Source organism: Cyprinus carpio, chromosome A22 (genome assembly GCF_018340385.1).
Source record: "Cyprinus carpio isolate SPL01 chromosome A22, ASM1834038v1, whole genome shotgun sequence".
In the NCBI taxonomy this organism is placed as follows: domain Eukaryota; kingdom Metazoa; phylum Chordata; class Actinopteri; order Cypriniformes; family Cyprinidae; genus Cyprinus; species Cyprinus carpio.
In genome coordinates, this window is record NC_056593.1 from 5,696,832 (window position 1) to 5,710,594 (window position 13,763).

Here is a 13,763-nt window from a genome sequence, read left to right on the forward strand (position 1 = left end):
ACATGAAGGGGGTCCCCTGGTCGGTCAGAATCTCAGCTGGGATGCTGACTCGGCTGCAGAGGAGGAACAGCTCCTGGGCGATGGCCTTGGCGGTGGCCTTCCGCAGGGGAATAGCCTCAGCAACAACGGCCTCCTGTAGTGAATCTATGCGTTTTTGTAAGAAAAATATCCATATTCAAAATGTAATAATCACTTGAATCTAGCTTGTGCTGAATGTTTTAAATGGAAGCAGTTCCGGGGGAATGACGTATGAGGTCAGCTTTGCGCATGCGCCGCTCATAAGAGACGTACACGGAAACGCAGCAGAGAGATCAAAACAAAACAACGGTCACGAATTAGAAGTACAAAACGAGGATTTGTAAAGAAGAATGTCGGAGGATTTTGATATAAGCCAAGAGGAGACTGGTTTTCCTTTGCTAAAGAAAGGAAACCTTGCTTCCTTTGATCCTGTAAACAAACGTTGGTTTTCACGAGACTCACATGCGTTGTGCCTCCATACGTCATGCTCCTGGAACTGCTTAGTTTACAACAGTGAGCACAAGCTAGATTAAAGCGATTATTACATTTTGTATATGGATATTTTTCTTACGAAAATGCATCGATTTGCTACAGGAGGCCTTTGTTCACCCCCCAGAGCTGTGGAGACACTTATTTTATGGAAGGGCGCTTTTTATTTCACTTCTTTTGGACTGAAGCAATGCAACACCCACAGACTGCAATCATAGAGCTTGAAAGATCAAAGACAGTTTTTAATATAACTCCGACTGGATTCGTCTGAAAGAAGAAAGTCATATACACCTAGGATGCCTCGGGGGTGAGTAAAACGCAGCCTAATTTTAATTTTTGCTAGATTTGTTCAATTAAAAGAATCCAAGAAGGTCCAAGAAGTGTAGGATTCTGAAGGACACAATCTTGCATCCCAGCTGACAAAAAATATGATATAACAATGTTTTACTAATTTTCCCGTCAGTGGAAAACTTTATTTCTTAATGTTCCCTGAACGTTCAAAATGTTCAATGTTTAAAAAAAAAAGATATATATTGGTCATACAAATGTTAAGGGATTATTTCATTTTATAATTTTGACAACATTTTGGGAATGTTCCTTTTGAATGTTCCCCGAACTTTCTGAAACAAGTGTATATATATATCGTCGCTGTCCGATGAAAACCACGTATGTCCATTTTGCCGATTTTGAGATTTTTCGACGGATTGAATGTCCAGGTTCATTTCCGTATACAGTATGCTTCACATATCTAAATGGCCAATGAAAAGTTGTGAAATCATGTCATCTGATTTTCACGTATATCCATCTGGTGTCAAAGCTGTCAATCACGCCGCGTATCTCCCGCCCTGTGGAAGCATCTCGCCGGTCTTGTGAAGTTTCATCGAAGCTCAGCACTGGATAGCCGAATAACACTGTGAGGTAAAGTATCAGCAAATGTTTGTTTTTGACAACTGTTCTCAAGTTTATTATATATTTAATAAACTAAGACGTAGTCTATTTAATAAACTGAGCGTATTCATCTGTCAATATGAAACGCGACTTGGCCATTCTAATTAATGATCGGAAGAACGCGTATCGACCACCGTTACTGTAAAATATGCACGTATATCCATTTAAACTCAATTTTGGTCAAATGTGGATTATATCACTACACTGGCAAGATATTGGTTACATGTAAAGATGCCGTACCAAGTATGACAACGCTACATTCAACTGCTTTTGAAATACAGTGTTTTTTTCACTTCCTAAAAAGTAACTCGTTTTGGACATACGTGAGTTTCATCGGGCTGCGACGATATATATATATATATATATATATATATATATAATATATATATATATATATATATATATATAAACCCTTAGACAAACCTCCAACTAAAACGTTATAGAACAAAAATGTTCCACGATGTATAAATAGTGTTTTTATGCTAACGTTTTTAGAACGTTATTAAGGACCATAACTTTGAATAAACATTCTATTAATGTTACTAAAAGAATGTTTGTTCATAACTTTAGGAGAACATTGGCAGATGTTCTTTACTATTCGGAGTATTATCTGTATCCATGTTCCAGAGGCCGTATTGAATAGCAATGGCGGCTAAAAAGACTATGGCATACTTAAACTTGTACAGTACAGGTATGTCAGAAATCCACACTTGCTAACGTGAACTAGGTCAGCAAAACCAACATGCTGGTACTGTCCGAAATAACCCAGACACATTAGCTTACAAGTTTGGCCTATAAAGTTTTGCTTGGAAAACAAAAAAATCCGCTTCAAAATTAGACTTAGTTCAGGTGCTAAAAAGTAAAACTTATTGACAGTTGAAGTTAGATCGCCAAATCAAACACTTTATCTCATGCATTTTCACCTTCTTAAATGCTTTAATAACAGTAAACAGTCTGGTCAGTGCAAGTTCAGCTTCCTCTTTTCAAGGGTGTCTGGTGGTTTCCTCTTGATTTCTTTCTGCACATATGTGGTAGCTCTTCCACTCAGACTTGTAGAAGTTAATCGTCTTGCTGCATATGAGCACAACAACCACAGAATGAGGACGACGCAGCTTTTACTCTTCTGTAAGTTAATTTCAGAGTGATCTTCACATGACTGAATAGTTTTCAAGATTGATTTCAAGAGTTTTGTGTTTTACTATATGTGTTTTATCTTCACAGTTTTACTGGTGTGGTGTCAAACTACAGAGAGTTTAACTGATAAACAGGTGAATTTAGGGGGAAATGTGATTTTAGACTGTCAGATTGGTGCGAAAGACATTTATTGGATTTTCCAGAAACTGACAGACTCTCCGGTGCTGATAATGCGGACTTTCACATCATATGCTGCATCATCTAATATACAAGATAAAAGACTGAAAGGCAAATATTCATCACTTACTTTGAGCCGTTTATTTATAAGTAACATAACTTCTGATGAAATAGGAATATATTATTGTGCAAAAGCAAACAAAACTCTACAGATCAGCGAAGGCATCAGACTTTACACCACTGGTAAGTATTTCTAAATTAAATTACTGCATATATATTTATTATATGTGTTACTGCAGTAAATGTATGCTTTTACATTTATCTCTGTCAGAGGCGTTTAATCATATTTGGCATTAAAAGCACAAAACTGATACAATTCTTCAATTCTACAATTTAAACAGAATCTGCACAAGATCAAAATTAAATGGAAGACAAATATCAGGAACAAACATGTGAGAAAACATTTGAGTTTTATAAGATTCTGATTCTTACATACATTCTACTGAATGTTGTGCTGATTATTGCAATAATAGGTATTACAAATTAAAGGATTACAATGTAAAAGATTGTTATAGTGTAGACTACATAAATATAAAAATGCCTACATGTCATAATGGATAGTCATTGCATGTATCAATATTAAGCTACCTATTTGCTCGTGCACAAGCACCCTTACGAAAAAGAAGTTTATTCAAATGTGCTATCAGTATACTTCTTTTAAACTAAAAAATAGAAAAGTATACTTTCAGTCTACTTTTTAAGTACTTCTCAGACATGGGCGTTATGTACTTCTCAGAAATAAACTTCAAATGACATTTAAGTATACTTGACTTATGCTTAGAAAAAGTCTAAATATATTTGAGCTATACTTATGCTCCGAGAATCTGTGTTTACATTGTTATATGGTAGGGGGCGCTATTACACATTTTCTGTGAAGAATTTCCAAAAAAATTATTATTTGTGATTCTGTGTTTTGTTTTTACATTGTTATATGGTAGGGGGCGCTATTAAGTTAGCATTTAAGCACTTCCGGTGTAACATGAAGAGAAAACTGGGATGTACAATTGAATGGAGAGTGGAACTATGATGTCACAATTTGTAGGTGAAAACTCGAAGCGAGTTAGCAGTTTAGCCGTTCCGGTTCCATCATCCCAGAGTTAAATACAACTATTTGTGCATGGATTTGGTTAAGGGAGTAAGGCTCGGTGATGTAGTGCATTGGTTTGTTAAGTAGACCCATATTCCCGAATATGCTGGAATTGAATTAACCTTTAACGCATAGCACGTTCCGTACTTTCCAAGCATCCCATTAAAACGATAACAAGGTAGGAGTCAATGGATGTTTGTGTAAGTGGGCACATGGTTACATCTTACCAAAATCAACAACCCCAGAATTTGATAGCTCAGAAAGAATAGGTTAAAACTACTTCATATTTGACGCAAAAATTTATGGAGAATCCCCCCTTATTTCTTTAAAACATTGGTTTGGTTGCTAATGTCGGGGGGCGCTATTACACATTTTCTAGCTAAACAATAGGATGCTTTTTATTCACCTGTGTTCTCGGTAGCGAGGTTGAATTTTGAGCAAGTCAATCAAACCCAGACATCAGGGTCAACCAGTCCTGAGATTTTCACTCTAAATGTTTTAGTGAACATCTACTGTTTTTACTTCAGAATACTTTTTTTTTACATATAAATATGAAAATAAGACGTTTTTACTTTACCCTATTTCCTTTTAGTCATGCATTTTTTAAATTGTCGACGGCTAAACAAGTTAGGCTAACACCAACAATGTAAAAGGGAATGCTTTATTCAGCATTTTCTTTTTAGTTGAAAGTAAGTAATTCGGTCTTTTAATTGAAAGTAATCATTTTACTTTTTGTTTTGTTTTTACCATTCTGTAGTTTTCTGAAGTGGAGTTTCGTCAGTCCCAACCGACCAACAACACTTTTGTTTCTTTTCAAAAGCCAAAGACAAAACCTTGATCATATCATACAGTCTAAGAAAAGTATATATGGATAAATAATCATTGTAAAATATTGTTAGATTGACAAAATATTGTTGACTTGTTTAAGATTGACTGATGTGTATAACCTAAATATGTAATAAAATATTATCAGTATTTTATCAGCATTACTTCTCTTTATTTCTGTCTTGATCTTATAAATGAAATATTAATACAAAAGGGTTTTTACAAACACACACTGATGTAAAATAGCAAAAAACAAAAAAAAAAAACAAAAAAAAAAAAAGGAATATAAAGTTTGGGGTTGGTAAAGTCTTATGCTCACTAACTCTGCATTTACTTGAGTAAAATTCAAGAGACACTTCTCATTATTATGAATGTTGAAAAAAGTTGTGCTGCTTGACACTTGGAAACTGTGACATGTTTTTTGTACACTTATTTAACCATATTCTGGGGACAGTTTTTCGGTGAACTAACCCTTTAACACATACAAAAGAAATATTCAATAATGTATTGTTGTAATTACATACTTACCAATAGCTGGATTTGTTCAGTCAAGAGAATCCAAGAAGGTCCAAGAAGGGTACTGTAACGTTTGATCAGGCTCCAGTCCACCAGAGGGAGCCTTCACCTGAATATTGAACTCTGCCACTTCCTGTTCCTGCCACATCAGTTCCTGTCTTGTCATTTCCTGTCACCCTGTATTTAAGGCCTTTGTTTGTACTGCCACTTTGTGAAGTATTGCCAGTTTCATTACTAAGCGTTCTTTCATTGCTCCATTGATGCTATTTGTTATGACCTTTGCTTTTGCTCTTTTGACTCACGTTTTTGGATTACTGTTTTGGATTTGTCTGCCTGTGGATTGTTTTGCCTGTGTTTTGACCCAAGCCTGTGACCTGACCACGAGTAGTGCCTATTGTTTGGATTTTATGCTCAGATCCTATAATAAAGACCCGCTTATGGAATCCTCTCAGCCTAAACCCTCCTTACAGAATACTTCGCCTGGTGCGGATCCAGCGGAAGTCTCTCAACTCCTTTCTACCATCGAGTATCAAAAGGATCTGCTGAATGGTTTTCAACACCAGTTGTTGACGCTACAAGCCACCAATGAGCATTTGACACAGTACATTCGGTCTCTCCCTGCCCCACGACCTGACCCGGTAAGATTTGCTTTACCTGATAAGTTTGATGGCTCTCCTGACAACTGTATTGGTTTCCTACGACAGTGTTCTATCTATTTCTCTAACCAACCTGAAACTTTCCACCAAGACCATACAAAGTGTTAGTTTATCATGACCTTGCTTACCGGTACCAGCATTAGAGTGGGCTACAGCTGTTTGGGATCATGACACACATATCCAGCAGTCTTATAGTTATTTCACTCAATTGATTCGTGATGTCTTCCAATATCCTGCTGGGGGCATGGACGCAGCAACTCAACTAACTCCGTTACGTCAAGGCAACAGACCAGCTTCTGACTATGCTATCCAGTTTCGCACTCTCGCAGCACAAAGTGGGTTTAATGACGTTGCTTTGAAGCACATTTTTCATTCAAGTCTGTCTGCTAAATTACAAGCGGAATTACTATGTAAAGATGACTCCCTCGACTTCTCCCAGTTTGTTACCCTTGCTATCAAGATTGACAATCTTTTACGAACTCAACCAAGTCCCAAGTCTAACTTCGCTTATGTGCCTACTATTACTGCGCAAACACCATGTCAGTCTGTTCCTACTGAAGCCATGCAAATCGGACGAACTCACTTACCACCTGATGAACGGAGAAGAAGATTACTCAATCAACTCTGTTTCTACTGTGGTGAATCAGGACATCGCTGTTCCGACTGTCCTGTTAAACCTGCTGCAAACCCCTCTTCAAGTTATCGAGTGAGTCACAGGTTCAATACTTTACAAATCAGTTTATGCTTGTCACTTCCCATCATTTTGTCAGTTGCCAATCAAGACCATAATTTTTCAGCGTTAATAGATTCTGGAGCTGCTGCAAATGTGATTCATCAAGATTTAGTTAAGCAGTTGAACATTCCTACAACCAAATGTGAACCACCTATTGCTGTTACTGCCGTTGATGATGGTCCTGTCGGTAAAAGGTCATATCACACATCAAACACTTCCCATAAAACTTAGAGTTGGCCTGTTTCACATGGAAGAAATCACTCTCTATGTTATATCATCACCACGAAACCAAGTTATCCTCGGATATCCTTGGTTGTCTACGCACGACCCACAGTTTTCCTGGAAGGAGAGGGAGTTGGTCAGTTGGTCACCTCATTGTCACTCTCACTGTCTAGAGCTGCCCACCAAGCTTCCAGTCTGCACGACTCATCTAGCCAAGAATCCAATTTCACTACCCACTAATGTCCCTACTGAGTATGCCGACTTAGCCGAGGTATTTAGCAAAGACAAGGCCAACAAGTTGCCACCTCATCGCCCCTGGGACTGTGCCATTGACCTCCTTCCTAACACCTCTCCACCTAAGAGTCGTGTTTACCCGCTGTCTATTCCTGAAACCAAGGCCATGGAAGAATATATTGAAGAAGCCTTATCTTATGGGTTTATTAGGCCATCCACCTCTCCTGCAGCATCTGGGTTCTTTTTTGTTGACAAGAAAGATGGTGGTTTAAGACCTTGTATTGACTATCGTGCACTCAACGCTATCACTGTTAAGAATCGCCATCCTTTGAGGCCAGCTATTTCACTAAATTGGACCTCAGATCTGCCTACAATCTCATCAGAATCCGTGAGGGTGATGAATGGAAGATGGCTTTTCTCACCAGCAGGGGGCACTACGAGTATTTGGTTATGCCATTTGGGTTGGCCAATGCACCTTCAATTTTCCAGTCCTTCGTTAATGAAGTTTTCAAGGATCTCTTGAATCAGTATGTGATTGTCTACATAGACGATATCTTGATCTACTCTTGCTCCATGGAGGATCATATCTCTCATGTAAGAACTGTGTTGTCACGCCTACTCCAGAATGGTCTTTTTGTCAAGGCGGAAAAGTGTGAGTTTCATGTTACATCAATCAAGTTCCTGGGATACAATATTAGCCATTCAGGGGTTGAAATGGATGACAACAAAGTAAAAGCTGTCACGGACTGGCCCATACCCAGCACTGTTAAGGAGTTACAACGATTTCTAGGATTTGCAAACTTCTACCATAGATTCATCTGTGATTTCAGTACCATAGCTGCACCTGTCACCTCACTACTTAAAGGAAAACCCAAGAAGTTAGTATGGACGGAGGCAGCTACTTCAGCAATTAACAAGCTCAAGTCCAGTTTCACCACAGCTCCCATTCTTAAGCATCCAGATCCTAAACTTCCCTTCATCGTCGAGGTTGATGCCTCCGACTGTGGAATCGGTGCTGTCCTCTCTCAGTGTCATGGAACACCCGGCAAGTTACACCCTTGTGCATTCTTCTCAAGAAAGTTAACTCCATCCGAAAACAATTACGATATTGGTAACCAGGAATTATTATCCATCAAGGCCGCTCTGGAAGAATGGAGACACTGGCTAGAAGGCGCCCTTCATCGCTTTCAGGTCATTACAGACCACAAAAACCTAGAGTCTATCAAGGATAGCGTTTGAATCCTCGTCAGGCAAGATGGGCACTCTTTTTCACTCGATTCAATTTCTCAGTCACATACCGTCCAGGGAGCAAAAATAGTAAGGCGGATGCATTGTCACGTATCCATGACTCTGCTAATTCACAGATGAGACCAGAAACCATCTTACCACCCTCCATCATCATCCCACCCATCCAGTGGGATATTATGGAAAAGATTCAACATGCCCAACACGAAGAGCCATCCCCTCCAGAGTGCCCAGCTGGGAAAATCTATGTTCCCACCAGTCTGCGTAACAGAATCATTCAATGGGTTCACACATCCACTGCTTCTGGACATCCTGGAATTAATCGCACCACGGCTTTGGTCAGAAATTCTTTTTGGTGGCACACATTATCTGCAGATGTCAGTAATTATGAAAGTGCTTGTCAGATCTGTGCTCAGTCACGAACACCTCGACAATTGCCTGCAGGACTTCTAGAACCGCTACCAATTCCCCAACGACCCTGGTCAAACCTGTCTATTGACTTTGTCACTGATCTGCCTAACGCTCAAGGATTCACCACCATTATGGTCTCCATTGACCGCTTCTCTAAGTCTTGTCGTCTCATTCCATTGAAAGGAATACCCACTGCCATGGAAACTGCCCAAGTTTTGTTTAATTAAGTATTTAGGATTTACGGACTACCAGATGATATTGTGACTGATCGAGGGCCACAGTTCACATCCCGTGTTTGGAGAGCTTTTTGCAAACATTTAAACATCAATGTCAGTCTCACATCTATCATCCTCAAGCTAATGGTCAAGTAGAGCGTCTTAATCAGGAGATTGGCAGATACTTGAGATCATACTGTAGCCAGGAACAGGAGAAATGGAGCATATTCCTCCCATGGGCAGAGTATGCCCGAAATTCCCTCACTCACTCTTCAACTGGGCTTACCCCCTTCCAATGTGTCCTTGGATATCAGCCTCCTCTGTTTCCCTGGTCTGGGGAGCCATCTGAAGTGCCTGCTGTGGATGAGTGGATTAGAAGAAGTGAACAGGTCTGGGACAATGCTCATGTCCGTCTCCAGAGGGCTATACGATCTCAAAAGATCCAAGCTGATCGACACAGACGTCCACATCCTGAGTATCAGCCAGGTCAAATGGTGTGGCTTTCCACTCGTGACCTACGCCTGAAACTCCCGTGCAAGAAATTAAGTCCAAGGTACGTTGGTCCTTTTAAGATTATACGTCAAGTTAATCCTGTTACGTACCGTTTAGAGTTGCCTGCTAATTACCGCATCTCTCCTTCCTTTCCCCGAAGCCACTGACGAAGAACCGCCTCCACCGCTTGAGATCGAGGGAGCTCCTGCCTACCTAGTCCGGGAGATCCTAGATTTTCGCAGGAGGAGGGGTCAGATGCAATATCTCATTGACTAGGAGGGATACGGCCCGGAGGAGAGATCGTGGGTAACAACTAAGGACATCTTGGATTCATCACTTATCAGAGACTTTCACCAAACTTACCCAGATCGTCCGGCACCCAGACCAAGGGGTCGTCCTAGAAGAACACCTAGAGGTGTTCCTAGGGGGAGGGAATCTGTAACGTTTGATCAGGCTCCAGTCCACCAGAGGGAGCCTTCACCTGAATATTTCCCTGCCATTTCCCGGCTCACATCAGTTCCTGTCTTGTCATTTCCTGTCACCCTGTATTTAAGGCCTTTGTTTGTACTGCCACTTTGCGAAGTATTGCCAGGTTCACTGCCCAGTTCACTGCCTTACTAAGCGTTCTTTCATTGCTCCATTGATTTTGTCTGCCTGTGGATTGTTTTGCCTGTGTTTTGACCCAAGCCTGTGACCTGACCACGAGTAGTGCCTATTGTTTGGATTTTATGCTCAGATCCTATAATAAAGACCCGCTTATGGAATCCACTCAGCCTAAACCCTCCTTACAGGTACACTGTAAAAAAAAAAAAAAATTCTTTAGTTTTTACAAAATAATTTTGGCAGCTGTGGTTGCCAGAATAATTTTGTAAAAAATACAGAAAAACTGTAAACACATTTACGGCCAAAAACTGTATAAAACTGTAATTTACAAACAAGAAAATTTGAATGTAAACCAGTAAATTCTTAAGTTTTGTACCTTTAACATATTGACAACCACCATAATAATCCAGGTGGTAAAAGAGAAAGCCACACGAAGAATCAAAGCTCATTACAAGTAGCTTCGCCGCTATAGAAGGTGCATTCATGCAAACACAAAACACCATCATGGTGACACACATGATACTTAAATAATGCAATAAATTTTCATTAAACAACAGAAGATGTAACATAAAGCCCAAATGTAAAACTATTAAAAAACATGATTATTTAAACAAAATACTTTCAAATGTGGAGCGTCATGCAGGGAATTCTGGGAATATCAGTTTACAGTTTTTGACTGTAAATTATAGATTGATTTGTTCTTTTTTACCTTTTTAAAAACTGTAAAATTAAAAGTATTTTACTGTAAAATTACATTAAATGTCTGGTTAGATCTTTTACAGTTTTTCCCTGTATATAGCTAGTACAAGAACTTACTGTTAACCTATTAACATTTTTTTTCCCGTAGCATTTTTACAAAATTGTACAGTTAAAATTACACTTATTTTTTTACAGTGAGGGATACAATCTTGCATCCCAGCTGACAAAAATATGTTATAACAATTAGTTTTGTCAAAAGACCCGGTACTTCGGTACCAAGTCGGTAGGCCTACTAAAAAAGCGAAAATGTTATGCTAACGTTACCAGTTTTTTTAAGTAGGCTACCGCTGTGCAGATGCGCTCTCCTTTCTGAAGTTAATTATTAGCATAAGCGCGGCTAACGCTTATATAATGAGGATTAGAATCAAGTTTCTTTATTAACTATTTAATAACGTTTTTAGAACATTATTAAAGACCATAACTTTGAATGAACATTCTATTAATGTTACTAAAAGAATGTTTGTTCATAACTTTAGGAGAACATTGCCAGATGTTCTTTGCTTTTCGGAGTGTTATCTGTATCCATGTTCCAGAGGCCGTATGAAATAGCAATGGCGGCTAAAAAGACTATGGCATACTTAAACTTGTACAGTACAGACATGTCTGAAATCCACACTTGCTAACGTGAACTAGGTCAGCAAAACCAACATGCTGGTACCGCCCGAAAACACCCAGACACATTAGCTTGCAAGTTGGGCCTATAAAGTTTTGCTTGGAATACAAAAAAAATCAGCTTCAAAATTAGACCTAGTTCAGGTGCTAATATAGCAATTTAATTAATCAAAAGTAAAACCTATTGACAGTTGAAGTTAGATCGCCAAATCAAACACTTTATCTCATGCACTTTCACCTTCTTAAATTTGTTTTATTTTTTTTAAAGTGTTTGTGGGTTCAAGTTCAGCTTCCTCTTTTCAAGGGTGTCTGGTGGTTTCCTCTTGAATTTTTTCTGCACATATGTGGTAGCTCTTCCGCTCAGACTTGTATAAGTTCTTATTGCATATGAGCACAACAACGACAGAATGAGGACGACGCAGCTTTTACTCTTCTGTAAGTTAATTTCAGAGTAATCTTCACATGACTGAATAGTTTTCAAGATTGATTTCAAGAGTTTTGTGTTTTACTATATGTGTTTTATCTTCACAGTTCCACTGGTGTGGTGTCAAACTACAGAGAGTTTAACTGATAAACGGGTGAATTTAGGGGGAAATGTGACTTTAGACTGTCAGATTGGTGTGAAAGAAATTTATTGGATTTTCCAGAAACTGACAGACTCTCCAGTGCTGATACTGCGGACTTTCACGTCAGATTCTGCATCATCTCATACACTAGATAAAAGACTGAAAGGCAAATATTCATCACTTACTTTGAGCCGTTTATTTATAAGTAACATAACTTCTGATGAAATAGGAATATATTATTGTGCAAAACTAAACAAAACTCTACAGATCAGCGAAGGCTTCAGACTTTACACCACTGGTAAGTATTTCTAAATTAAATTTACAATTGACACAAAAAAGTATGAATAGATTTATAACTAACTAATTAATTATATGTGTAACTGCAATAAATGTATACTTTTACATTTAATTCTATCAGAGGTTTTTAATCATATTTGGCATTAAAAGCACAAAACTGATACAATTCTTCTATTTAAACAGAATCTGCCCAAGATCAAAATCAAACAGAAAGCAACAATTATAATCAACCACATTGTAAAACAACACCCAATTTTCCCCAGATTCTGACCATTACATCTCTCCTATTGAACACTGTGCTGATTATTGCAATAACAGGTGAGATTTCTGAGAGACAATCAAGTTTTGAAAGTACAAAAAACATGATCAGAAGTTTTATTTAAGTTAAGTTTAGTGTATTCCTTTATGAAGAGTTTCTTTGAAATGTACTAAAGTATTGATTTATTATGAATGTGTTTCATATTCATTTCATGACGATAACTTAACCAAAATGTAATGTGCTACTTCAGGTCTGTTAATGCTCAAACTTAAGAAGCCAAGAAAAAGTCGACAACCCCAGAATGTCGAACCAGTGTCGCATGAGGACTTAAACACTGCACAGGTAAGACTTATATTGCTGTATGATTCAATCACCATTTCAGTTTATAGTATGAACTGTTTCTAAAATTCCTGAGCAACAACTAAAGTTCTTCCTAGTGTTTCTCAAGTAGCTGAACGGGTTTCGAAACTCATTAGTTGTGAATTGATGGTGAGAGATATCATTCTTCAGAGTTTACAACTCATGAAGTGTTGCAAACATCTTAAGCAACTGTGAAACACAGAGTTAGCTACAATAACAACTGGATGCTCAATGAATTCATAAATGTTTAACATAATCAACCAAACGTGTTCACATGCATGGTGAAGAGCTTTATAAAGTGGCTAATTTCTGTTATTGTTCTCATAGTATTCTGAAATCGAGCTGTCCACATATTCCGGAGGAGAAAATCCCATTCAGATAAACAGCACTTATCAACTTCTTCAGAAACCAAAGCCACATCCTAGACAATCATGAGAAGAGATCAACACATCTTGCAGTCAACAGTTGTTAATGTGGTAGTTTGACACCTTCTGTGAGTCTACTCCTTTTTTTTTGTTGTCGTAGGATTGTTTTATAAAGGTCAATGTGTTTTCGTCACTTTTTTTTTTGAATAATGTTTTTTGTTTGTTTATTTATTAAATAATTGTTTTTTTTGTTTGTTGCTACAGTGTATTTTATGTTAACAGATCAATCTTGATTGATATGGTTACAGTTTATAATAAGGTTCAATGTGTTAACATTACAATGGATGATACTTATTAATCCTGGTTAATGTTAATTCTACACATACAAATACTACAAGAGTATTATCGGCTGATATAAGACTGTCGCCGATATATCGGAGAATATGTCACCAATATGAACATTTTTTTTACAGATCATAT

The 13,763-nt window shown here is 38.2% G+C and overlaps 1 protein-coding gene across 3 annotated transcripts; it reads left to right on the plus strand.

The window, feature by feature from the left end:
* Positions 1-1,979: 1,979 nt before the first annotated feature.
* LOC109047222 lies at positions 1,980-13,487 on the plus strand. Of its 3 annotated transcripts, none has more exons than XM_042712399.1 (5): positions 1,980-2,580; positions 2,677-3,009; positions 12,483-12,617; positions 12,809-12,900; positions 13,246-13,487. In XM_042712399.1, exons 1-5 carry the CDS (start codon positions 2,367-2,369, stop codon positions 13,351-13,353), a joined length of 882 nt encoding a protein of 293 aa, XP_042568333.1. In that variant the 5' UTR covers positions 1,980-2,366; the 3' UTR covers positions 13,354-13,487. The 3 variants fall into 3 exon arrangements, with proteins under 3 accessions (XP_042568333.1, XP_042568332.1, XP_042568334.1); XM_042712398.1 differs by lacking the exon at positions 2,677-3,009 and adding an exon at positions 11,968-12,300 and having other exon boundaries at positions 2,007-2,580; XM_042712400.1 differs by lacking the exons at positions 1,980-2,580; positions 2,677-3,009 and adding exons at positions 11,779-11,871; positions 11,968-12,300.
* The last annotated feature ends 276 nt before the right edge of the window (positions 13,488-13,763 follow it).